The sequence below is a fragment of the Astatotilapia calliptera genome, chromosome 4, assembly GCF_900246225.1.
Source record: "Astatotilapia calliptera chromosome 4, fAstCal1.2, whole genome shotgun sequence".
In the NCBI taxonomy this organism is placed as follows: domain Eukaryota; kingdom Metazoa; phylum Chordata; class Actinopteri; order Cichliformes; family Cichlidae; genus Astatotilapia; species Astatotilapia calliptera.
The window spans coordinates 822,501-849,510 of NC_039305.1; the positions used below are offsets into that span (position 1 = coordinate 822,501).

General features: G+C 45.5%; 2 protein-coding genes across 4 annotated transcripts in view; one reads left to right on the top strand and one right to left on the bottom strand.

Moving 5' to 3' along the window:
• Window positions 1-13,335, bottom strand: part of LOC113020128 (MBT domain-containing protein 1-like) — a 14,080-nt gene extending 745 nt beyond the window's left edge. Inside the window, exons 1-18 of one of the 2 annotated variants that reach the window (XM_026163839.1) lie at window positions 13,198-13,335; window positions 11,983-12,217; window positions 11,766-11,899; window positions 10,258-10,369; window positions 9,686-9,765; window positions 9,099-9,216; window positions 8,423-8,557; window positions 8,199-8,287; window positions 8,020-8,112; window positions 7,542-7,677; window positions 7,376-7,431; window positions 6,620-6,724; window positions 6,393-6,540; window positions 5,799-5,881; window positions 4,797-5,034; window positions 4,651-4,722; window positions 4,035-4,223; window positions 1-3,637 (exon numbers count right to left, since the gene is read on the bottom strand). The exon at window positions 1-3,637 is cut by the window's left edge and continues 745 nt beyond it. In XM_026163839.1, the coding sequence (XP_026019624.1) occupies window positions 3,531-3,637; window positions 4,035-4,223; window positions 4,651-4,722; window positions 4,797-5,034; window positions 5,799-5,881; window positions 6,393-6,540; window positions 6,620-6,724; window positions 7,376-7,431; window positions 7,542-7,677; window positions 8,020-8,112; window positions 8,199-8,287; window positions 8,423-8,557; window positions 9,099-9,216; window positions 9,686-9,765; window positions 10,258-10,369; window positions 11,766-11,899; window positions 11,983-12,217; window positions 13,198-13,218 (2,151 nt within the window). In that variant the 5' untranslated portion in view covers window positions 13,219-13,335 and the 3' untranslated portion in view covers window positions 1-3,530. Of the gene's footprint in view, window positions 3,638-4,034; window positions 4,224-4,650; window positions 4,723-4,796; window positions 5,035-5,798; window positions 5,882-6,392; window positions 6,541-6,619; window positions 6,725-7,375; window positions 7,432-7,541; window positions 7,678-8,019; window positions 8,119-8,198; window positions 8,288-8,422; window positions 8,558-9,098; window positions 9,217-9,685; window positions 9,766-10,257; window positions 10,370-11,765; window positions 11,900-11,982; window positions 12,218-13,197 lie in introns of both variants that reach the window. The other variant, XM_026163838.1, reaches the window with a different exon arrangement.
• Window positions 13,336-16,699: 3,364 nt separating this feature from the next.
• LOC113020129 (uncharacterized) lies at window positions 16,700-25,470 on the top strand. 2 transcript variants are annotated; one of them, XM_026163840.1, is made up of 9 exons: window positions 16,700-17,014; window positions 17,411-17,539; window positions 18,711-18,793; window positions 19,217-19,376; window positions 19,519-19,590; window positions 19,674-19,820; window positions 20,153-20,376; window positions 20,474-24,252; window positions 24,850-25,470. In XM_026163840.1, the coding sequence occupies exons 1-9, from the start codon at window positions 16,862-16,864 to the stop codon at window positions 24,939-24,941; spliced, it is 4,839 nt and encodes a 1,612-aa protein (XP_026019625.1). In that variant the 5' UTR covers window positions 16,700-16,861; the 3' UTR covers window positions 24,942-25,470. The 2 variants fall into 2 exon arrangements, with proteins under 2 accessions (XP_026019625.1, XP_026019626.1); XM_026163841.1 differs by having other exon boundaries at window positions 16,701-17,014; window positions 19,689-19,820.
• Window positions 25,471-27,010: the final 1,540 nt, after the last annotated feature.

Below are 27,010 nucleotides of genomic sequence, written 5' to 3' on the forward strand. Positions count from 1 at the left end.
TTTTAACCGCAGAACTTTAAATTATAAATAAACGATGCCCCCCCGAGTTGTAATCTAATCCTCCCTTTTAGAAATCAAATTTATATATACTTGTAACACAAATTCATAAAGTGAATCTCACAGCACAAGGACGATTATTTTCCAGGGTTGTGCGCACATCCAGTCCTGCTGCCTGTCTTACATTTGAAAAACAAATATTGGTCTCCCAATTTGTGTGACTTAAAATTCAAGTCAAAATTGTGCAGCCACAGACATCCACGTGTTCAGGTGTGGGTTCGAGTCTCAGACTTTACAGCCAATCCAATCGTGCAGCTGCTCCGTTTCCCTCTTGGTTTGGAGGACTTCCACTCGTATCCATCCACGGGCGACTGTGGTTAGTGACCAAAGCAGCCACGCAGTGTCACCCTTAAGCACTCATCCAACCATCCAGGCGGGACACATTTTCCTCTAGCGACTGAAGGTCAAAGGGGTTACTGAATGGTCTCTAGGCCGGTATGACTGAGACCCCGTCAATCACCTGACACCAGATTATTATCTGAACCGATCTTAGACTGGGTGAAAGATTTTACACCCGACTCCAGAGCAGACACGCTTTTATTTTTCACCCATTGTCTTAAGACAGACTGTAAAATACTCAAGTCAGTCTATTGCAGTGCTGAAGCCACTTTGACACTGGTTGAGACGTTTGACCCGTCGGCTCTGACCCTGAAACCAAATTGTGTAGCCCTGCACCTGACCTTCAGTTTGGTGCTTATTTCACGCAGACTCTATTGATTCATTTCTGAATTTTTGCAGCCAATCAGGTTTGAGTTCAGCACTAATTTATACCCATAGAAAGACCAAATTAATTCCTATAATAGCCACACACCCAGTTCAGATTCCAGCTGATCTTCCTGAGATAACAAACATCTTTAAAAAGCAACCACTGTCAGCATCAGCCTCCAAACGCTCAAATCATCTTTAGGTCCCAATTCTCAGTCTAAGAAACGGCTTCAAATCCCACAGTTTCCACAATAATAAACCACAACTTCTCCTCCCACTGGGATAATCACACATGACAATATCACAAACTGGCGTGGAAGACCGGCGACCCACTTCACTTTCACCTCTGAATACAAAACCTAGTACAAACACAACTTGTTCACCAGACTCAGTTTGTCAAAATCAATCCATAAAAACATTATCAAAGGCGTCACCTACAGACAGCACCATCATACACGTAGAACTGCGATACTAGATTCACACATATAAACGAACACGAGCACACGGACAGCAGTGCGAGTTTAGAAACAGGTTCGGTGCGCAGACGCTCACAGCTCAGCGTAAGACTCGAGTCTCAACGACGGATCTGTGAGACGACTGCAACACATCAAACAGCTCACACAAAACAACACAAATATAAATGTAGACACTTTTTAAAAAAATGTATCAAAGTAAACGGTTTCATTTTTAGTTTTTTAAATGCAGTACGTTAAAACTGTGTCTATGACGTGAAATTATTACATATTAAGGCAAAATTAAGAAACTAAAGTCTGAGTTTATGTTATGAGCTAATAATGAGTAACTGGTTTTGTCTTACTGGGGTAACGCTGGGAGAGTTACACTTTTAATATATCATAATATTATGAAATCCAATACACTGAGGAGCTGAAGCATGTCATGACAAAAAACTAAACTAAGAAAATATTTTACAAATTATTTTTAAATCAAAATCTTTGAAAGTGAGAAACTTCAAAATGCAAAAACATTCATGCCTCTCTTAAAGAAGCTGATTAAAGATCATCAGTCGGTTCTTCGCTGGTACTGAAGCTCAATTTACTTACAAGAGAAATTAAAACTGACGAGAATCAAGTTTGTGTGATCAGGGTTAAAACAGACAAAAGCAGGAACAGAGAAATCGAACACGTCGACAGATAAAGTCAAAACTATGAGACGGCAAATTTGTGACGCGTTAAAAAAAATAAATTAAAAAATATAAAAACATAAAAAACTTTCTGTGGGAAATCATAAGAGTGTAACATTAAAGAGCAAAAGTTTAACACTGAAAGGTAAAATAAAGTAACTAGTAATGTAGCATACTCGCATACAAGTCAGGATTACATTAATATGAGTTTTTCCCATTATTGTTTCCAAAGTTTAGAAAATACGTAAAGTTGTTGTGTTTGAGCAGATGTTACGTTTGTAGCTTCAGCTCTTTAACATCTGTGTGTTTGTGCAGCTCCACAAATATGCTTTCAGCTTATTTTGGACTTATATCCTTGTCAACGTACACTTCACTGCCTGCAGAGTAAAACACACAGATAAAGGAACATTTGGACATTTTTAGACATCTGTTAGCTTAAAAGCTACTTCAGGCCGTCCCCCTCACTCAGAGCGTCCCTCCACGCTCGATTTGATCAATTCAAGTACCATGATCGTCTTCTATTACATATAGATTTTAAAATAAATCAAATATACTCATTTTACAATTTAAATATATTTTTTTAACCCAAAAATCTTAATTTTGTTTATACTTTTCTGAGGTATCCATACTGCGTAACGACGACGTACTTTTGTAGGTTTTTAGCTGCTGAAGTACTTCTGATGAAGACATCAGTGTGGTCAACAGTGCCTTTGGCCAAGGCTGTAAACTCAGTTTTTTCTACGTTTGGATCTGTGTGATGTCACAGAGAGGGGCAGCCAATCAAAGAACGTCGTGTCAAAAGGGGGTGGGGCTAAAACAGCTTGTATCAGAGAGAGGAGGAACTGAGATGGTGCATAAGATAAAGAAGAGTTATTATGAACTCTGAATCATGCAAAGCTAATGTAACACCATAAAAACATGGTGATGGAAATAAACAGAGCAGTAATGAATCCAGGACCGAGCGTTACTGCAGACCGCTACATCTTCCATTAACGCCACGCTGGCTTGTGCTAACTCTGCAGTCTTTACCTGGGCCGTGTGGATTCAGCACAGGCTGAAATAAACCCAACGATCCTGTGAAGCTGTGGCTGTGATTGGACGTTTAGCCGTCTCGATGAAACTCAAACACATTTTAAAATCATCAAAACAAAGAAAGCTTTGAGAAAACGTCACGTTTGGCTGATCCTTCCAGCAGCTCGGTGGATTGTCTGCTTCAGCGTCTATCGTGACCGATGCTCCGTTTTACCGTAAAAATAAATGCTGCAAACCTGTGGGCGGAGCTTCAAGAAGTGATCTTTCTTCCTTGGCATCCTCGTTACTCCAGCCGCTCACACTGAAACAGTGTTTTTATGACTACATCAGCAGTTTTAACGTTAGAACACGAACAACTACAAACAGTGGAGATCTGGGCGTTGGAAAAATTGTCATATAAAAGCTGTTTGTTGTTTTAACTGTCCTGCGGCGTCTTCTTCTCTAGCAGGGTTCAATTTTCAGATGGCAGTACACCAAACACAGCTAAAGAACACAGAGTTCTTTAAATGAAAGGTTAGGAGGAGTGGTCCAATGTTGGAGGTCACCAGTAGACGATTTCACATATTTGTGGGAGGGGAAGCAGGATGGAGGAGGCCTACTGCTGGTCCCGGCTGCTGAGGAAGTCTGCGGAGGATCTGTGTGTTTCTGCTTCAGTCCTGTGAGAAGATAACTCGGGCGCTCTGGCATTCTCCTCTCTGACTCCTGCAGAAACACAGACGATGCAGCACTCAGGCCATCACCACATTAAAGAGCATCACGGAGGCGACGCGGCGAACGAGAGAAAACAGCTTTTTGCCTAAAGTGGACGTCAGACTGCGAGGATGCACCAAAACAACATCTTCCTCAACACGTGCATGCAAACCTCAATGAACCGAAGCCACGCTGTAAAGACGAGCGTGCTCCGCACCCACGTGGCCGACTGCAGAGACACATGGCTCGTTGCTGCCGCTGGCTGAGGCTTCATGTTTAGTTTGGGATGTTTGACGACGCGGCGAATGCGTCACACACACCGCGCTGTTCATCTGTGTTTTAATGAGTTTTCATGACGCCCAGATTTGTAAAAACCACAGAAATGAAAGAAGGCTGCACAAGTGCATACCTGCCCCCCCCTCAGTGCGGGGGCTGCTCTCCAGGTTGGCAGAGGGCGGCTGGGCCGCGGAGGCCGGAGGAGGGGGTGACGGGTAATCAGGCGGAGTCTCGTTCTCGTCTCCCGATAGGCTCCTGGGGACACCTGTTACCATGGTGCCGGAGAGGCTGACGGGTCGCTTAGCGATGGGCAGCTTCCTCTCTGGGAGACCAAACAGGTTTTGTTAAAGAGACAGTACAACAATCACGTGCTCATGCAGCTCCTCCTGCTCCGCCCTTTCACCGTTTCTCCTCTTTCTGTCGCGACTGAAATGAAAACTGTTTTTTGGTCTGTTTCGTCTTTTTCTTTTTTTTAAGTCACATCAGCACACGTTTTGTTTTTGTTGGTCTATGATAGTTTGGGTCTGTGGCTGCAGCTGCTCAGTGTTTCCTGTTACTGACATCGTTAGGAGAATGTAACGATGTAAATGTTGGTCTCTGTGGGTGTGACTGAAGAACGCCTCTAATGTAAGAACGCTACAGGGAGGCGGAGCATTGTTTATTACTAAGCAGCAGTTTAACACGCAGCGTCCTGAAGGCTGCACCGCGGCACGTTTGTTACTCAGCGATTTAAAGAGACGCCGCCTCACTTTTCTTTTGTCCTTTGTACTGCTGAGACTTCTTCCTCTGTCTGGATGCTGCTGACTGCAGGTCTCTGGAGCCTGAAACAAACAAAAAAACACACCAGTTTACCCGTCCTTGTCACCACGGAAACTACAGATCAGGTGGGACTTACCTGCGTTAACAGCCGGAGGCTGCAGCTGGTAGCCGGTCAGCTGACACCAGCCCACCGGGTACAGGTCGGGCGACTCGCAGTCCACCCACTGGTCGTACTCGTCCTCCCAGCCGTCAAAGTGTATCCGTAGCAACCGGTGGACGATGCGCGTGACGGTGGCGACGCAGACGAGCCGCGGCTCCATGAGGTCGACGGCCTCCAGCTTCATACCGGGGCGGAACCCGTGGTTGGGGACGTCCTGATGGAGGACACGGACATGACGCGGCCGTTAACACGTGGGCGTTTCTTTGTTTCTAGTCGCCGTTTCGGTTCATTTGCCAAGAAAAACAAACTAAAAAGGCAAAATTGAAACTTTCACTCGGTTCCCTCCACACAAACAAACCCTGCAGTCCTAAAATACTCAGAAATATAAACGTTAGATATGCAAAGTCTTCATGCAGAAAAATTACCAAACTGCTTTTTATTCAAACTGTTTATAATTCTGTGCATCAGCAACATGGAAACGTCTGTTTGCTGTGAGTTAAAGTTACAGATGACAGCCTGTGTGCAGTGAGAAGCTGAGCGGACACAAACCTCTAATCAGCTCACATCAGTGTCAGACCTGCTGCAGACGGCGTTTTTGGGACAGATTTGTTTTCATTCAAACAACAATAAACGCATCAGACACCAACCTGGTGCGTGTTCTGTTGCTGGACCTCCAATTCTTTCTTTAATGATATCTTTGGTTAATTTACCTTCCATATATTTAACTAGAGTCACCTCTACGATGACGATGGTCTGCTGTAAGTGAGTGTAGACGATGAAGCTCCGCCTCTAACCACTGAGCCAAAAAACACTTCATGCGCTCTGGACTGAGCCGTGACATCGTCCTGGGAGTCTTTCTAATAATTTTAGTTCAACATGTCTGCTCTATGTTTCTACATCTACTCCCAGAGCTGCTCAGACTGCATTAAGTCATCATGCTGATGAATCACTGCTGACTTCAGCCCGTTTGAGCCTCACCCTGTTGAACAGGTTCACCGGTGCAGCCACAGACTTGCTCTCCTTCAGATATTCAAACCATCTGAAGGGCAGACTGGAGTAACCTGGACACACAAAGACAGGATCAGTTTGATCACAGTGCACACTACAGGGCAGTTTCAACAACACGACCACAGCTCCGTGAAAGCTGCGACGCTTTGAGAATGGAGTGAACTCCCCAAAGAACAAAACACGTTTTCAAATGTTTCCTGAGACATAAATATGACCAAAAAAAACACGGTTCTGCAAATATCTTCAGAATAATGCTCATAGTGAGGAACTTTATTCTTTACTATGCTGCGGCACCAGTCTGCCCGTCGATCTCCGGCTCCCATCACTCGTGAACAAGACCCCGAGACACTTAAACTCCTCCACTTGGGAGGAGTTTCAGGGTCTCGTCCCTGACCCGGAGTGGGCACTCCACCCTTCACAACATCGTATCATTGAAAGGGAGAATCTGGAGGGATCTGTGTGCAGGGACGAGGCTGGAAATGAGGCTGGGGCAGCGTTAACGACAGCTGCAGGTTAAAGCTGCTCCCACAGCTGCGTGCCGCTGCCTTTCAAAGGCACTCCTACCTCTGGGCGGCGTCAGCTCGATGTTGTTAATCTCACAGAAGCCAGCGGGGAAGATGGAGGGAGACGTGGAGTGATAGCAGAACCAGTCCGAGCCATCGGCCGCCTCCGAGCCGTCTATGCCGATCATCAGGTACCCGTCTGCCAGGACCTGAGGAGGAGGCGACAGGTTAGATGGAGCCGGAGGGCGGAGCAGCCGGTTTCAGAGTGAGCGCTCAGCTCGCTATTACCTTCCTCACTGTGGCCACGCAGATTGCAGACAGATTCAGAGGGTCAATGGCCTCCAGCTTCATCCCATCTTCGAACCAGCGGCCGCTCTGATCCACTTCCTTCACCTTCAGGAAAAACAGGATAAATCTCATTCCTGTTCCTCCAAGCTGCAGGACAATCGTTCATCTCTGGTTCTCCTCCACAGCGTCTTTGTCCCGTCGCCCTCCCCTCAACCCAAGGTCACCGCAGACGGACGACCCCCCAAGCCTGGTTCCTCCTTCCTTTTAAAAGGCAGTTTTTCCTTCCCACTGTCGCCAAAGCGCTCGCTCATGTGACGTTATCTTATTGTGGCTTTTCCTCTTCTCTCTGTGTTATTGAGCAGCTGCAGGCGACTGTTGTTCTTATTTGGTGCTAAATAAATAAAACTGAATTGAATACATCAGTAACATCATTATTACTTAGATAACCATGACTGTTAGTGAAACATCACTGTGTCACACAGTTAGCACTGTAGGAAATATGCTGAGTGGGCGTGACTCATAGAATCGCCAACAGTGGACGAAAACCCTTCAGGAAATATTTTGAATGAAATAAAAGATCTTCTGACTTATAATTAGAAACATGTTAAAATTAAAGCCTACATAAATGCAAAATTGATATAAATTGATTTTATGTCCATGAGGAGCCAAACTCCACAGGTGGGACCAGATTACAATCAGGTAACTCAGGTGTCAGCGGATGTAGCAAAGCCAGAGGCAACGTCGGGTGAAGCTCACTTTGGCAAACAGCTGTCCAGGTGCGTCCATCTGACCGTCCAATTTCTTCGACACATCTGGGAACAATCACACAGTACATGTTCTTCATCCTCATGTTACACGCTGGCTTAAATTCACTGTTTTCTACATGGAGTCTGGTGGCCTGGGATCGAATCACCTGACCCACCGGATCGTTTGAAGCGGTGTCCAATGGATCGCGACCATCCGATGCTGTGGATCAGAGGGCTGTACATGTGACACCAGAAGTCGTCGGTCCCATCGTCGCACTCCTCGTACACGAGCCGGAGACGACCGCCGATCACCTGCGACGACGCAAACGTCAGGATAACATTCACGCAAATAATACTAATAAACTGGATAAGCAGAAGAGATAGATCAACAGCTGTATCAGAGGCGGTGGGTGGAGCACCTCAGGGCTCCGTCACTGGTCTACTGATTTATTCCTTTAGATGTTATTTGTTTTGAGAAACTACACAAATGTACGATTAAAATGCGCTGCTGAGCCTCTGGTCCTGCAGCTTTGAGTGTTTCCAGGTAATTTGACATAAAAAGTTATTTAAAATACACAAATACTCATAAACAACGACTCTGGCAAAGAGACATTTGATCTGCCGCCCAGAGATGCTTAGTTTACTGTGACTCACCTGTTCCACCAGAGCCACTCGAGTCCGGCACAGGTGAGTCTTATCCACCACCTCCACCCTCATCTGTTTCTTGAAGGGGAACTGCATGCTCTCCTGCACCTGAACAGACACCTGAGTTCAAACTCAGTTTCAGGACGAAGGTTATTTAAAAAATGGATTACGTGCGTTTTCTACGTCACCTTGGACGCGAAGTCTGGTGGCAGAGTTTTGGAGCCCGTGAGTCTCTTGATCAGGAACGTTTTCCAGTTGGAGAAGCGGTGCAGGATGGCTGAGAACACACACACAGAGATATAAGTTTACAGCCTAAAAAGAAGTCTATTTGTTCCTGTGAACCTGATTACTCAGGACTGTGAAACTGATCTGAGGTCTGAGGACAAATCTGCAGACAGGAAGTGACCCTTACACTGAGGGGGGACCAGAGGTTTCCCTCCAGCAGCACACCAGCCCACCGGGTGGATGTCTGGCACGCACAGATTCAACCAGAAGTCTCGTGTAGAGTCGCAGTCGAAGCCCTCGTATCTCAGCAAAGCCTTAAAACCTGCACGTGCACGCACACACGCACACGCACACACACACACACACACACACACACACACACACACACACACACACACACACACACACACACACACACACACACACACGCACAAATTAGTTTCATCACCCAGATGGTTCAAACTCTGCAGGAGCCCAACAAATATTTCAATCTCATCTGAACAAAATGCAATCTCAAGATTTACGTTAAATTAAGGTCAATTTAATGTTATGTTAGAGCACAGGTGTCAAACTCTGGCCCGCGAAGCCATACCAAATTACTATCAGAGCTGGCCTACTGGTATTATACAGCTAATATATATATATTGTTTAGTATTAAGCTTTGCTTGTTCCATATTCAGTTTTTCAGCAAAACTTGTTTTAGTCCATAAGAAAAGATTCATTCTTATATCTGGAGGAATAAATATATTTCAATAAATATTAACGTTAGCCCGCGACTTTGTTCCAGTTTTGAATTTTGGCCCACTGTGTATCTGAGTTTGACACCCCTGTGATAGAGTGTGTGTGTGTGTGTACATGTGTACCAGCCAGTTTGATGATGCCAGCGATCCAGTAAACCTTCATGGGCAGCCCGCTGTCAGTGTTCGGCACCTCGACCCGGATGCCTTCGCTGATGCCTCCCCACGAATTTCCCATCGGGACCTGACAAACACACAAAAATAAAATTAACGAAACATCCGACCGCACGCACGGCGCCAGTTTCTTATTCCCGAGGTCTGAGATCGACCCCGAGCGAGACACACGTCCTGTTTTACAGCTCAAACAAATTCACACAAACTCTGAAGTAAGCAGCGGCGAGGTCGTCTGAGCTGGTTTCCTGTCTGTCAATTCAAAGGTAAGACGCACAACATCATCTGCGTACGTGACACGCTTCACGAGAGCCCTGGTGATCCAAGCGTGAATCAGTGAAAACTGCGCAGGGTTAAAGCTGCAATGTTTGACCTTTGACCTCGTGTTTGAATCTCACAAACGCTGGTGACTCTGTAGTCAGGGGGAGGAGCTTCTTTCTGATGATTAACGCAGTGAACTCGTTTCGTCGTGCTAGTATCGACTGAACACTGTTCACAGGGAGCTTCATCATAACGGTGAGAAGGACTCTGCTTGTACCCACATGTTGGAAACAGCTAACCGGCGCTCCCATTACATCTCCGTCTCCAAGGTAACGACCCCAGTCGAACAACTCCATGGACACTGCGAAGAAAACAGAAGGCGTGATGTGCAAAGAGAAACCTGACACGTTCATCAAGAAGTGCTCAGTGGCACAACGGCAGGAAAGATTCAACTCCTCTGAGAACTGATGCAGAGCAGAGTTCATCCGATGTACGATTTAAAAATCAGCTCGTATTTCTTACTCTTTGAGAAGAGCGACCGCTTCGTTCTCATTTCCTGCCGTACGTGTTAAACACGAGCTCGGTGCGTGTGCACTCGTCAGACACGCCGAACCCTCATGTTGAAACTGTTTTTTCTCATCATGGATCAGTATGATGTCACATGGAGCAGACAGAAGCCCCACCCACCTGCTCTTCAAATACTTTGCAGCCAATCAAAAGAAAGTTATTTTAAAGGGGGAGGGACTAGAAGATGAGCCACACCTACAATCTGACCGTGTTTGTGTTTAACATGTAACCAATGAGAAAGTCGATTTCAGTCCCAGCGTGGACGTGTCAGCGCTGCTGAACTCACCGCTCTTCTTGACCCCGCCCTGCTGGTTGGCCTGCTGCTGAGCGTAGGCGGCGAGTTTGGTCATCAGAGGCTGCTTCTGCAGAACCTTGGCTTTCTTGGTAGGAGGCTTTCCCTGACAAACACAGACACACGGAGCCCGTCACACCTAACATCAGAAAACTTCAAGGCAAAGTGTTCCTACACCCAGGGACCCCTGCTGGTTTGACGGTGAAGCGCCAATAATGAGATAAATACGAACAGGTAAAACAAACAAAGTGTAGAAATAAACGGAACCAGGCTCAGGGAGGGGCGGGGCCATCTGCTGTGATTGGTTGGGGTGAGAGAAGGAAGACAGGATAAAGACATGCTGTGGAAGAGAGACAGAGGTTAATAACAGATATGATTCAGTGCAGAGAGGTCTGTTAATACATAGTGAGTGAGAAAGGTGACTGGAAAGGAAAAACTCAATGCATCATGGGAATCCCCCGGCAGCCTACGTCTATTGCAGCATAACTAAGGGAGGATTCAGGGTCACATGGTCCAGCCCTAACTATATGCTTTAGCAAAAAGGAAAGTTTGAAGCCTAATCTTGAAAGTAGAGATAGTGTCTGTCTCCTGAATCCAAACTGGAAGCTGGTTCCACAGAAGAGGGGCCTGAAAACTGAAGGCTCTGCCTCCCATTCTACTTTTAAATACTCTAGGAACAACAAGTAGGCTTGCAGAGCAAGAGTGAAGTGCTCTAATAGGGTGATATGGTGCTACAAGGTCATTAAGATAAGATGGGGCCTGATTATTTAAGACCTTGTATGTGAGGAGCAGGATTTTGAATTCTGGATTTAACAGGAAGCCAAAACAGGAGAAATCTGCTCTCTCTTTCTAGTCCCTGTCAGGACTCTTGCTGCAGCATTTTGGATCAGCTGAAGGCTTTTCAGGGAGTTTTTTTTGGACATCCTGATAATAATGAATTACAGTCGTCCAGCCTGGAAGTAATAAATGCATGAACTAGTTTTTCAGCGTCACTCTGAGACAGGATATTTCTAACTTTAGAGATGTTGCACAAATGGAAGAACGCAGTCTTACATATGTGTTTAATATGTGCGTTGAAGGACATGTCCTGGTCAAAAATGACTCCAAGGTTCCTCACAGCGTTACTGGAGGCCAAGGTAATGCCATCCAGAGTAAGAATCTGCTTAGATACCATATTTCTAAGCTTTTCAGGGCCGAGTACAATAACCTCAGTTTGATCTGAATTAAGAAGCAGAAAGTTAGCGGCCATCCAGGTCTTTATGTCTTTAAGACATTCCTGCAGTTTAACTCATTGGTGTGTGTTATCTGGCTTCATGGACAGATAGAGCTGGGTGTCATCTGCATAGCAGTGTAAATTCAATTCAATTCAATTCAATTTTATTTATATAGCGCCAAATCACAACAAAAGTCGCCTCAAGGCGCTTCATAGATACAGAGAAAAACCCAACAATCATATGACCCCCTATGAGCAAGTATGCTATGTGTTCCTACACCCCCGTTACCTGCAGCCTGGCGAGGATGCTGGCCTTCTTGGAGTTGGATGAGTAGCTCCTGGAGCACGAGACGCTGCAGAAACGTTTGGTTTTGCTGTAGAAGGCGTCTCTGACGCCGACCATGCCGCACATCTCACAGGTCGCTGAGGAGAGCAGAGAGAGAGCAACTGAGGACGCAGATCGACCGACTCAGAAAACCAGGTCCTGATTCTAGACGTGAACTGACCCATGCCGGCCTTCCCGTCGGGGTACGTGTACACCTGACCGTTGGTCTTGATGAGCGTCAGTGAAGAGGAGGGGTTTAGCTGAGTGACCCCTCCTCCTAACTCTTCGTCCTCGCTGTCCTCGGGACTAGAGGCGCCGCTCCCCCCGCTGGACTCGGTGCTGCAGCTGCTCCGGTCCTCATCCAGACCGTCCAGCATTCCGAACGAGTCCCGCCGCTTCCGGGACTGACGCTCCACCTGAGGACGGAAGACAGTCTAAAGTCACAAAGACCCCCAAAAAGCCATTGACCCCATTAAAACTGTATTTAATCCACAGAAACACAATCGTAACCACAAATATTTTATTAAATGTTCTCAGGTTGTAACAACAAAGATCTGTGAAGGTCATGAATATTCCTTCTCTGGTCCATCCTCTGACCTCTACCCATCATCACGTCGCAGCAGTGGGTTTGGAGCTCCTGCAGCGCTGCAGCACAGAGAGGCTGACTGACAGCACAAAGACAGAAGCCACAACACCGGGTCACCTCCAGGATTCCCCTCACTTCCGCTCACTCTGAGCCCCGACTGCGGGGTTAAACCTGTGCACCCCCCGCCCCCTCTGCCAGCATTAAATTCGGCGGCATTAAATTTGTGCAGCACTGCAGTCTGCTCCTGGAAAAGCCGTTTTTCGGTGCTGATCCACGGTGACGCTCCGCGCTCTGAATGTACGAGTATATAGCGGGAAAAAGAAAAACGATAAACACGTTTACTTTTTATTTAATTAAAACGTGTTTACCGGAATACATGCATGCCGAATTAAAAAACATGTTGTCAGGTTTATGAAACTTTTATAGACAACATCCAGTCCAATGTTTGTCTTTGGAAACAAGCAGCAAAACTAATACCGAAGGACTTTCAAAGGAGATCTGACACGAGATTTTGGCCATAACAGGTAAAGTGAATATAAATCTACGTTTTGGCCGGTTACATAACTACTCCAGTCTTTATATAGATACAGAATTAAACTCTGAGTTGACCTTGTTACCAACTGATGAAATTATCTTGCGTTTGAACATGTGTTTCTGTCAATGAACGAAAGTATCTTAAATTTAACGATTTCTCAATGGAGTTTTGCTTTAACACTCAGTCCGCGGTCGCTTTTAAGCAGTCCCTAAAGCAAGCATTAAAAATGAAGGAAGACCCGCTTCCGGGCGGCTCGGGGGAGCCCCGGGACTCACCAGGTCTCTGGGGTTTTCCATCAGGTGGGGTCGTGAAAGGAGTACGCTCTCTGACAGCAGAACCCGCAGGAGCAATCATTAAAGACCAGCGGCAGACATGTCAACAAAACACCAACTGCTTCGCTGCGCAGGCGCTCGACAGGCTGACGCTGATTGGCTGAGGCTCCTGCTTCGTGTTATTTAATAAGAAATGATGAGTCCTCCAGGGACCCCTGCTGGTTTGACGGTGAAGCGCCAATAATGAGATAAATACGAACAGGTAAAACAAACAAAGTGTAGAAATAAACGGAACCAGGCTCAGGGAGGGGCGGGGCCATCTGCTGTGATTGGTTGGGGTGAGAGAAGGAAGACAGGATAAAGACATGCTGTGGAAGAGAGACAGAGGTTAATAACAGATATGATTCAGTGCAGAGAGGCCTATTAACACACAGTGACTGAAGAAGAAACACCCAGTGCATCATGGGAAACCCCGGCAGCCTACGTCTATTGCAGCATCACTAAGGGAGGATTCAGGGTCACCTGGTCCAGCCCTAACTATATGCTTTAGCAAAAAGGAAAGTTTGAAGCCTAATCTTGAAAGTAGAGATAGTGTCTGTCTCCTGAATCCAAACTGGAAGCTGGTTCCACAGAAGAGGGGCCTGAAAACTGAAGGCTCTGCCTCCCATTCTACTTTTAAATACTCTAGGAACAACAAGTAGGCTTGCAGAGCGAGAGCGAAGTGCTCTAATAGGGTGATATGGTACTACAAGGTCATTAAGATAAGATGGGGCCTGATTATTTAAGACCTTGTATGTGAGGAGCAGGATTTTGAATTCTGGATTTAACAGGAAGCCAAAACAGGAGAAATCTGCTCTCTCTTTCTAGTCCCTGTCAGGACTCTTGCTGCAGCATTTTGGATTAGTTGAAGGCTTTTCAGTGAGTTTTTTGGACTTCCTGATAATAATGAATTACAGTCGTCCAGCCTGGAAGTAATAAATGCATGAACTAGTTTTTCAGCGTCACTCTGAGACAGGATATTTCTCATTTTAGAGATGTTGCACAAATGGAAGAACGCAGTCTTACATATTTGTTTAATATGTGCGTTGAAGGACATGTCCTGGTCAAAAATGACTCCAAGGTTCCTCACAGTGTTACTGGAGGCCAAGGTAATGCCATCCAGAGTAAGAATCTGGTTAGATACCATATTTCTAGGCTTTTCAGGGCCGAGTACAATAACCTCAGTTTGATCTGAATTAAGAAGCAGAAAGTTAGCGGCCATCCAGGTCTTTATGTCTTTAAGACATTCCTGCAGTTTAACTCATTGGTGTGTGTTATCTGGCTTCATGGACAGATAGAGCTGGGTGTCATCTGCATAGCAGTGTAAATGTATGCTATGTCTTCTAATGATGCTGCCTAAGGGAAGCATGTATAATGTAAACAGAATTGGTCCTAGCACTGAACCCTGTGGAACTCCATAATTAACCTCTGTGTGAAGAGGACTCTCCATTTACATGCACAAACTGGAGTCTATTAGATAGATATGATACAAACCACTGCAGTGCAGTACCTGTAATACCTACAGCATGTTCTAATCGCTCTAATAGGATATTATGATCGACAGTATCGAACGCTGCACTGAGGTCTAGCAGGACAAGCACAGAGATGAGTCCACTGTCAGAGGCCATAAGAAGATCATTTGTAACCTTCACTAAAGCTGTTTCTGTGCTGTGATGAGCTCTGAAACCTGACTGAAACTCTTCAAATAAACCTCTGCAGATGATCTGTTAGCTGTTTGACAACTACTCTTTCAAGGATGTTTGATATAAAGGAAGGTTGGAGATTGGCCTGTAATTAGCTAAGACTGCTGGGTCTAGAGATGCTTTTTGAGTAAAGGTTTAACTACAGCTAGCTTGAAGGCCTGTGGTACATAGCCGATTATTAGAGATAGGTTGATCATATTTAAGATCGAAGCATTAATTAATGGCAGGACTTCTTTGAGCAGTTTTGTAGGAATGGGGTCTAAAAGACACGTTGATGGTTTGGAGGAAGTAATTATTGAAGTTAACTCAGAAAGATCAATTGGAGAAAAAGAGTCTAACTTAACATCAATGGTACTAAGAGTAGCTGTAGATAATATTACATCTGTGGGATGATTATTGGTAATTTTCTCTCTAATGATAAAAATTTTATTTGTGAAGAAGTTCATGAAGTCATTACTAGTTAACGTTAAAGGGATTGTTGGCTCGACAGAGCTCTGACTGTTTGTCACCTGGTTAAATATGCTGACGACACAGTTCTCCTGTCACTGCTGTCAGGCCCTCACAACACCACGGACCACGAGTTTGTAGAGTGGTGTGACAGCTCCAAACTTGAACTGAACGTGAGCAAAACCAAAGAGATGGTGGTGACCTTCTCCAGTAGGCAGAGAGATCTGGCTGCTTCAGTCACCACCACCATCCACAGGAAGCCAGTGGAGGTAGTTGAGGAGCACAAATACCTGGGAACCATCTTTGACAACCTCCTGAAATTCTCTGCCAACACAGAGGAGATTCTCAGGAGGTGCCACCAACGGCTACACCTCCTTAGGAGTTAGCACACCCATCATGATGACTTTTTACGATGCCTTCCTGGAAAGCACCATGACCTTGTCCATCACCTGCTGGTTCCACTCCCTCAGCCTTCATACAGGAACAGACTGCAGCACACTGCATCAGTGTGCTCTACAGTCATCGGCCTGTCAGAACTCTGGCAGGTTTTCAGCCAACAGGTCCTCAGACAGGCAGCCAAAATCATCAACGACCCCTCTCACATTCTTCACCTCACATTTCAGTGGCTCCCCTCTGGGCGACGCCTCCACTGCATTTCCTGCAGGACTGAGAGGAGGAGGAGCGCCACCTTTGTCCCTAAAGCAGCTCTGCTTTTTAACTCCAGCCGATAAGAACATTTCCCCCACCAGAAACAGAAACTACACTCTTCTTATACTACCAACTCTTTACTCACTTACAGTTATTTATTCACCTTTCAGTCACTTTAATTTTAAAACTGTGTATATTCTGTGTATTTATTATCTCACTCTTATTGCCTGTTTGTGCCCTGTCCTTATCTTTAACATCATGCTGCTCTGTTGTATCTTAATTGCCGCTTGGGGATAAATAAAGTCTTTCTGATTCTGAATCTGAACGCAGGAAAGAGGCATGTTGTATAAAGTGCTTTAACTGCTCAGAGCAGAAAATCACAGTATGAGAACCAGTTAGCAGTTAGCATTTTCAGGCTGCTTTTCTTTTGACCTTTAAAGGTTTGTAAGGAGAGTCAGGCTGCTGCGATGTGTCCAGGCTGAGTAAACGCTCTCTAACAGTCTCTCTGTTGCAGGATCTTGTTGAGTTTTGATGGATTTGATTTTCCAGGTTGTAAATGAAGGTTTGGCTCTCAGGTTACAGGAGTGTGTGAGCCACACCATCTGCAGAACAAGTGTAAACCCGACGGCTGCTGGATGCAGCGTGCTGGGCAGGGCTGCCATCCTGCTCAGACCTGTTTCTGAATATCAATATTCAGAGCAGATTAAACCTGAGCTCCATCTGCTCCTGACACACTTGAGACAGACCGCCTGCCTCAGACACCCAGAACTCCAGAACACGACAGAGTTTGTTAAAGGAAGCTTTGAAGAAGCTGATGAAACTGAATTGAGATGATTTCTTGGCTGGTTCTCCGTGGCAGCAGAGCCGGCGGGTCGGTGTGTCCCAGCACGGCAGCTCCGGGCAGCGGCGGGAGCTCCTGTTTATCCAGAGAGAGAGCCGCCCTGCAGCAGCTGAACAGGAGGCTGGCTTCATACCTGCAGCAGGTAGGATGGAGGCAGCATGCTTCATTGTTCCAACTGAGATTAATGAGCAACAGTTAAAAGGATCTGAAAGACTTGGAGGACAAAAAAACATCTGATTTCTTTATAGACGTTTGCACTGCTTAAAGATTGATCTATAAAGTTCTGTGGCAGGAGGACAAATGGTCCTCTCACGGCTGATTAATTATTGATTTGAAATTTTAAGACCACAATAAATCGAAATTAAATGGAATAATCATGAACCAAAGATTGTGTTTCATGATGTCACGTTTAAAACTAAGATCTGAAAGATAATGTTTCCCAGAGCTGTGTGAATGTACGCAGAGAACACGGTGATTCACTCGTACAACAGAATGACAGAGAATGTTTGTTTGTTTGTTTGTTTGTTTGTTTGTGCAGGTCAAGCATCTCGAGGCAGCCAATCAGAGGCTGGAGCATCAGATTGAGGAGGAGCTGGACAGAAAGTGTCCCCGAGAGTTGAGGTGGCTGGACGGACACCTGAGGACCGCCTCCCTGCTGCAGGGCCAGGTAGACTGTAAATAAAGGATGGGCATGGTCTTGCGTTGTCACAGTTCAGCATCTTTGTTGTCCATTCCTTTCAGTCCTTCACTTTTTCTTTCTTACATGCTCTGTCCTTCCTTTCTTATCAACTTGGATTTCCTGTGATTAAAACCAGAGATAAATCTGAAGGACTCTGAGGTGTTCTGCTGTTAACAGATGCGATATGTCAGAGGAGTCATAAAGTAAAGGAAAGAACATGTGCAGACAGCGAAGCTGGAAACAAACCTGATGTCAAATTTATTCTTGTTGCAGCTTGTCGCAGCTTTAGAGTCTCTGCAGTTCTGAGATAATTTAATGATGAAGTCCTCAGTCGAGCCCAGAGATTAAAACATTTACCAGTTCTGTTCCAAGTCAAAGCCAAACAATCTGATCCAGGCATCAACCTGCAGGCTGGAAAATGAAGCCAAACACTGGCAAAGCCTGCAGTTCCTCTAACGTCCACTAGAGGCTCCAGAAGTGAGTCAGTGCCAGATGGCTCCCAGTAAAGGATGATCTGATATCGTCGTGTTGGTGTTGTTCCCAGATCATCATGAAAATGTTGTTCCAGGTTCAACATCGCAACTGACCAATCACATTGTTGTGACGTTATTCTTTTGCGCGCCAAGCCACTCATGCATTTATGAAATTCCAATGTTGCAAGGACAATATCAGTTCTGCTCAGCGTTTATTAAAGGGTCAGGGTCCGTTGATCGGCGGACAGAGGCGGTTTCTCGCAGCTTAAGTACAGTTTTTGGTTTTACGGCGGTTTTTCCCGAAGTCGCATAAGTATGATGTCACAACATTCTGATTGGTCACTTGCAATGTTGATCCTGCATCAACATTTAGTATGATGATCTGGGAACAACACCAACACGACGATATCAGATCGTGCCCCAGTTAATCAGTTTTAACCTTACAATCAAAGGTTAAACGAGTTTCTCAGGTGGTGTCAGGATGCTGTACCTGTGTTTAATGGTCAGACGGGTTTGGACGAGTCCAAAATGTGACAGACTAAAAACCTGAACTTTGGCATGTCCTGTAAAAACCAGAGAAGTCATTAAGGAAATCAACCATTAATTTGTGATTTATTTGTGATTCTCCGCCCAGACGTTTGCACCACCTCCCACCACAGAATAAAGCTTCTCTCTGTCTCTCACAGATCAGTGAATGTCTCTCGGCCCAGGCTCAGGCAAAGCTTCAGTTACTCGAAGCAGAACTCACCGTCTTCAACCTCAAAGAAAGGTAGAGCCACACCAGCGATGTAGTCATACCTGCCTCATGGGTCTCTAATGCACGTCAGTGTATGAGTGCAGAGGCCTGTACGGGATAAAAACCATCACAGAGTCTGCAGAATGAGCTCAGTTTAAAATGCAGGTTTTCATCCCAACACGTTTATGTAACTGTCACACTTCTGTAATTTAACGTGACAACTAGAAAATCACGCGACTCCTCCATCATTCAAACCAGTCAAAGCTTCGCTTCATCACCGTGCTGTAGCTGCTAGCTGTCTGCTAGCTTAATCTGTAGTTCTGATAACTTAACGCTCCACCCTGTCGTCCAAGGATGATCACACCTACACGCAACAACATGGCTGTGGCCAAATATAGCTGAACAACTAAACAGGTAATTGAAGATGTGTCCCATGATCCTTTGCTGTGTGTGCAGGTGCCAAAAGGTGCGTGAGCAGCGTACTCAGCTGGAGGCGGAGCTTAGTGACCTCGGGCTGCTGGGGGAGGTCCTGAAAGTTCACAGTCTGCCTGAGCTTCAGAATCCTCTGAATGAGCAAAAGCAAGAGAAAGCGGATCTGCAGACTCAACACCAGCAGGTAAAACAATCTCACCTGGATGCTTAAAAAAACCTACACCCCTTTTCCTGCCTACCTGTGTAGGATATGCAGGTTCTTCTGGCCCAGATATCAGTGATGTGCTGAGATGCACATCACTGAGTCTTCAGACCTGATCCAACAGGTGGACCACCTGAGACAGACGAGTGTTGGACACCTGGACAAGAACAAGAGCAAACCCAGGTGCAAGACTCAGGTAGGCACATGCACACCTGCACACCTGTATTTTAACATAAAGGAAACATTAATAAGGATAATAATGCAAAAGCATTTTAACAGGTGTTTTGTGTTCAGCTGTCCATGCAGAGCATTTCACAGGTGACCTTTGACCCTTCATTGGGGTCAGACGCTGACAGAGCCGAGCTAGAAGCAATGAGGAGAGAAGTGTGCTGTCTGACAGCAGAACTGACGCGACTTCAGGCTGCGGTAAGATCAAACCACACACCAGCACTCCGATGTTCCGACCAGGAACCTGTAGGCCCACCTATGAGTTCCTCTGGTTCCTTCAGCCACATGTCATTTAGTTTTTTCCAGTCTTCTAGATTGGGTTGATGCTTTAGTTTAGCAAGATAATCTTCACAATAACACGTGTTTTATGAACTCCTCCCCCCAAAGAGCCAATCAACAGCTGAAGCCAAAAGCTGGTCAGACTAGAAACAACTCCAGAGTTTTCTCAAAGTCAGGACTAAAAGACAAAACCAAAACCATCAGAGTCAAGATAAAAAACAGGATTAGAATGAGTCTTCCTGTCTGTCCAGGTCTTGGTGTTGGAGTCCTCTGGTCGGGAGCAGAAGGAGTCATTACTCCAGCAGCTGGTGGTCCTACAGGAGTCAGCAGATGGTTTGTGCAGAGACCTGGACTCGGTGCTCCAGGCTGCAGCACAGCAGGCTGCAGACCAGCAGTCACTGCTGGACGTCAAGAACCAACTGGGGGCCGAGATACAGGACTACAAGCAGCTGCTGGACAGCGCGGACCGTCAGGGGTATGAGATGATGATAGAGGAATAGATAAATACGTCCCCTTTCAGTTATTAAAATTTAGTTTTTTGCTCTTGCCTTTGTCTTGTTTTATCTTTTTAGAGTTTCACATGTCGACTTTAACTCCAAGCCAGATGTCAGATCTTCCTGTCTTGAGACCAGAAAACCCACATTCAGGAGCAACAAGACGGTGAACAGAACCGTCAGTGTTCATGGCGGCCGCGTTCACACTCTTGAAGAAACACCAATAGTTTCACCGAAAACAGCGACTGCAGCCCAGTCAGATTTTGTCCATAACAAACATCCAAATAACTCACCTAGAACACTGACCAAGCCTCTGATGGAGACCATCCAAAACTCTGAAAACCAGAGAACAGTAGTGCTTTATAAAAAAGTGTGCAAGTCCATCATATCTACAGAGACAGGCAGCAGACAGAGGAGCCCTGTGGAAGTTCTTACTAAAGATCGTGATGTTGGGGCTCAAACTAGCCGAGACGTGCGAGCTTTGGTCAAGACCTTTACTTCCAAACAAGCTGGTTCACTCTCTACTGACACAGGGACAGACATGGAAACTAACAAAAACACTCCTTCTGCAGGACCAGACGTAATTCAAAAAACACATTTTGTAATGTATGAGACCTCGTTTCATCTCTGCAAACCAGTTGCTGTTGAGGTAAAAGTGAGAGAAGCTTTCATCTTTACTCAGATGGATCCAATTGAAGCCTCCTTCCAAGCAAAGGAAAAAGATCCAACAAAGATCATCATCAGGGAGGCTGAGACTCCACCAGAAGCTGTCAGGGACATGGATGAAAATGTCAGTACAGTGCACAAGCCAGGATCTCCTCCAGTGTTTAGATCAAGTAAGGTTCAGGTAGCCCTTATGAAAGAAACCGATAAAGGAACAAATGGAAGGTCTGAAACAGTAGACACAGAAGATGTTCTAATCCTTGATCAGAGTTTGGGATTGTCCAAAACTGAACTGAAGAAACTCATAGAAGACAAACCTGCAGTGCATGACAATGAACATTTTTTGTCTAGTATCTCAGAAATTAATAACAAGCTTCACAGTAAAACTACAAGTGCTGAGAACGTAAAGGAAGAAGTAGACAAAGTAGAAGAACTCCACGACTGCAAGGAAGTGAAGATGAACCGTCTTAAATCAGAAAATGAGCTGATAAATCTGCAAAGTCAGGAGATATATTTCAGTGCTACAAACTCAGAAATGTCTATAAGCCTAACTGATTCTGGTGTGGCTTTAAGTTCCTCCAGCCCTGAAGAGCATCAGAGTCCAAGAGAAGAGGAATCAATGAGTCCAACAAAGCCAGATGCATGCTTGAATCCAGAAAAGTGTTCAGTGAAGAGTTCCACTGAGCCAGAACCGGATCTCACACCAAACGATCCACACATATGTTTAAACCCAACTGAGGATATGACTGAGGTGGATGATGGGCTTGTAGACAGAAAGGAAGAAGCAGAAGATACTTTGATTGTCCTGAGTTTAGATAAAAGTTTAACAAATATGTCCAACAACAAACTTGTGAAGGATGCAGATTCATGGACCAGTGTCGGCATTTCTTCTCCAGAAAGCAAGGAAAACCAAAAGTGTTATATCCAACATACAGATAGTTTAAAGGCAGAAGTGGATGAAATGAAAACAGTCAACAATGCCAGCGAGTTAAAGCTGGATCCAGTCGAGTCTAAGAAGGAGACAGGTGATCTTTCAGGTGAAGAGGCGTCAAATATATCTACAAGTTTAACAGATTCTGGTGTCGGTTTGAGCTGTTCCTCTTACGAAGATCTACAAAGTCCAAAAGAAGTCCATTTGGCAGTTGGTGAAACAAATTCACCTAGCTGCTTGAGCCCAAAAATATGTGTGAGTCCAGATGAGACTGAGGTCATGCTAAACCTTACAGATCAGGTGTTTTGCCCAGTAGATGTGGAAGACCACATTGCAAGTCCTGATCTACTTCCGAGTCCAAATGACCCAGAAAATTACCTCAGCCCAAATGACTCAGACGTATGTCTCAGTCCAGATAGTGATGTAAAAGAAGAGGCAGGAAGTCTGAATCTAATTGAGGCAAATGCACATGTTCACCCAGGAGAGAAATTCATTCTGTCAACAAAAGAGGACGGACAGTCGGTATCGTTTAGTGGAGATGGGTCATTGCCAGAAGACAGAGATACGAAAGTCATAACGTCAGAGGGAAACCAGGGTGTGCTTTTTAGGCCATTTAAAGGTTATGAAGGAAGGGGAATTAAGCTGAATGGCACAAAGATAAGTTCTAGACCAACCAGTCAGAGAAGCAGCCTTCAGGTGAGCAGCAGTCATGGAGGCTCGGTGTTTGGAGATGGACGAAGTATCATAGCAGACAGAGAGGAACAGCTTGGTTTTGGAGGCCTTTATCGCAGAAGAGATGCAAGAAGGTCCAGAGGCAAAGATGTAAGTGGTCCTGCAGATGAAGATAAGATAGGAGGTGTGACTATGAATAGAGGTATGAGGGGGCAGAGAAACAGTGACTGGCAAGCGAAGAACCAAACAGGTAATGCCGAAGAAGCAAGCTTTGGAAATACCCCTTCCAACAGAGGAATGGCCTTTAGCAAGCCAGGAGGTTTTAGCAACAGTGGAGATGCACAAGTGGGTACAGCAGCGGTAAAGGGAAGATTCAGTGGAGACTTGATGGCTTATGGTGGCTGCTTGGGACATATGAGTGTCAGCTTACCTAACTCAGGGAGCAAGGAACATCTTCCAGAAGACGGGAGATTTGGAAGTAGGGGGTGGATGGTTTATGGTGACAGTCTTATACGCCAGAACAGCTTAGACGCTGGGACTAGCTTACCCAATGAAAGGGGTGGAGAAAACTCATCCATGAATGGAAATCTTGTGACAAGTCCACCAGAAGCAGGGAGATTTGGGAGGAGAGGGAGTGCAGAGTGGATATTTTACGAAGGCAGTCTTGGACGTAAGAACAGCTGGGCTGGCAGCGATAGCTCGCTGAGTGCTGAGAGCAAAGAACGCCTTTCACCTGCCACAAACTCAGCCACAACCCCACCAGGAGCTGTGATATTTAGCTGTGGGGAGTTGAAGGTTTACGGTTGGCATGCTGGATGCACGAGCAGCGATAGCAAAGACTGTCCCTCAGCAGCCACACACATAGCAACAAGCCCACCAGGAACACCAGGAGCAGGGAGGTTCAGCAGTGGGGCGTGGACAGTGTATTGTGGGAGTCCTGGTCGTGTGAGCAGAGCTGATAGTGCTGACAGGGTCAGCAGCAGCCAGATGGTCAGTCCTCCCAGCAGCTACGTCAGCAGTGGGCGTAGACTCAACAGTGCTGGAAGTGGTGGCAGGCTGAGCTCGGCCAGTGTCGTGAGGCGCAGCAGCAGCGTGGGGAGATTCACCGGCACGGGCAGCGGCGGGTGGAAACCTGTTTACAGCTCAGCGAGTGGGCACAGCGTGGGGAGTGCAGGGTGGGGCGGGGGAGAGAGGACAACCAACAGGCAAAGAGCTCCGAGCCCCGGGAGGAGGATCAGGGGCAGTGGGGGGTGGCTAAGCAGTTCAAAGGCTGCTGGGAACCGGATAACCGGCGCAGGAAGCGGATCCAAAGTCGCTGGTAGCAGTAATAGACTCAGCAGTCATGATGGAGGGAGGATCAGCAGTTCAGGGAGGACCAATAACACCGGGGGCAGGGTCATCAGCAGCAGCGATCGGCCAATCAGGAGCACGGGAAGCCAAGCCGGAAGCAGCAAGGAGAAGATCAGCGTCTGCAAGATGGCGGCACTAACGATCTCAGCTGCAGGGAGGGAGAGAAGTCAGGAGAGACAACGACAAGCTCAGAGAGCCCAACAACCACGACAACAACAAGAACAACAACAAAAGGCTGCAGGTGAGATCAAAGTCGCAAAGACAACAATACAAACACATCTGAGGAGTTCATGTCCAGCATGAAGAGAAAGTAATGCAGGCGACACGAGCAATGACCTGATCTGAAATAAGAACATCGTTGTGGGGTCTTTACTTTTCAGTATTAAGCAGCGTCAGGTGACTGCTGTTGTGATTCGGTGGCTTATAAATAAAGCTGAATTGAACTGACGCATGCACACGTTAACTTTCTCGGATTACTGAGGCTGTTTTCAAACATGCTGAAAAAAGAAATCCAGGTGTTCGAACTCGGAGTAAATGTGGCTTAAAACACACAAAGCCTGAGCTCATGGAAACCTGTGCTTTTGAGTCTAAATGCCTGGATCGACGCTTCTGACGTCTGCATTAATTTCTGTGAAACTAAAGAACATTTGATAGGTACAGCAGGGAGAAAACACGGAGCATCTAACCTGTGTCGTATGAAGAGACAAAGCTGTTTGTTCCTTTGTTTTGTTTACATACAGACTGTTTATTTATACGTTCAGATGTTTTCAAACGTCCGCGCTGTGATGAAGCGTCACTCTGCTTAACAACAGTAAGAATGGCCTCTCTTGCCTTGCAGCTCCCTTGCCTCTCATCCAGCGCTCGCTGACCACAGGTGTCACGGTCATGACCTCTGACCCTGAGGGCGTTGATGACAACATGCAAGTCTGAGTAGGGTGATATTTTCTGATTCTTTTTCTACATTAAATAGTGATTTTTTTCTCATAAGGACATTAAAGACTGACAGGAAGGACATGCAGCAAAGGGCTGCAGGTCGGATTCAAACCCGGGCCGGCCGCACTCAACCGTGCAGCATATGGCTGTCTGATCATCCCACTGAGCTGAACCAGTGCCCATAGATACTGAATTTAATGGAGCCATGACCACACAGCAGTTTTTATCTCTATGTGTTGAATATTTTCAGCCTGACAGGTACATAGGCAGCAGACATCCTCGCCAAATCTTTTGGCTGACAAACACTTTTAAGCTCTGAAGCTGTTTCATTCACACTGAAAGTGTCACAGTCCAAAGACGAAATCAGTGTTTTGTTTCCAAATCTCAGAGAGTTAAAATATGATGATGCTGGAAGAACGACGTGTAGAACATGACGCTGTTACGCAACAGTACATGGAGTACATGTACCGCAGTCACGTATTTAAAATACAAAACATGAGTAACTGTATTCAGTTACAGTTACAGTTGAAAAAGGTGGTAATCAGAATACAGTTACTTTGTTGAAATAAGTGGATTACACGGCGGTCTTTTCCTGTTTCATATGTTTGGCTATGCTCTATTTTTGGTAATTCCACGCCGGTGGAAACCCAAACAAACACACATTAAGAGGCTCTGATGTCTCAGTCTCACGGCCCAGGTCACCTGTACTTGCAGCCTGGTGTTGGTGTGGAGAGTAACCTTCAGTAATAGTAATAAATCACACAGCAATAGGACATTCATGTAGTTGTAAAAAGCATGATAATATATTAAGTAATCCAAAGTATTCAGAATACGTTACAAAATACATTTTGGGGCATGTAATCTGTAATCTGTAGTGGGATACATTTTAACAGTAACCTTCCCAACACTGTTAACAAATACATGTTAAAAAGAAGACATATGTTTCACATTTAGAGGACAAACCACAGGTTTGGGCTTTAAATGGTTAAGAGTCTCATCAGCTGGTGTCATTTCCTTAGTTAATAATAACTTAGATTTGTATGACATCGTACAAGAAAACCACCTTTTAACGTTTGTCTTCTTTATGCGGTGAAACAAAGCAGATTCTTCAGGTGTTGCAGTGACATCAGGAGGCAAAGGTGCTTCATCAGCTTCTCCTAAAAGTTCATGTTGAGCAACATACGACAGTAAGCACCAGGAGCAGATTAACGTTACAGTCTTATCCTCGCTGGGGATTGTTTTTAAATGTCGAGTCCAATAACAGCTTGTTCAGGTTCTTTCCATCTTTATCAGCATCCTTCTGTGTTAACCAGAGAAATCTAGTTTGTACACTTTGACCTGGAAAATAAAGCTGAATATTAATCTGTGCCCCGTTTCCTCTTTAAGAACATGAAAGCGATAAAGTCATGAAGCACCCAAAGTGTCTGATGAGAACGTTTTAACTCAGGTTGTGAAACAGACTCAAACAGACTCACTGCTGGCTTTGTAAAGTAGTTTAGTTCTGTAGTTCTTAGTGAAACACGCAGGAAGAGCACAGTGGGCTTTCCTTCATCAGCAGCCTGAACGCAGGGAAAACCTCTGAAATCTGAGGTCAATGAATACACGGCCTCCACCTATGACTGCTGCACATTCAGTCTAACCACCAGAGGGCAGCAGAGACAATGTGACCTTCCTCCATACTCTCTCCTCATCTTCTTACTCAGTGGTGCATCAGGAGTCTTTCTCCGTGAATCATATTGAAATGATAAGTATGTTTGTAAAAATCAGGCATCATTTTATCAGCTCCAGTTTTGATCATCAACAAAACATATTCAGTATATTCATACATTGTTAGGTTCATGTTCAGCTGCTCATTAAAGCAAATTTCAGCTGGACGCGGTGAAGATGACCTGTTGACACAGGTAAATATGGAGCTCACTGCACACCTGTGACTATAATTATTTTTATACTTTCCCAAAGCTGAAGTTCTACAAACAAGACGGGACTGAATTATAGGTCTCCTGCTTAAATTATATTCAAGCTCACAGTTTGCATCATTGGGGGATGACTGAGACTGACAGGTGGAT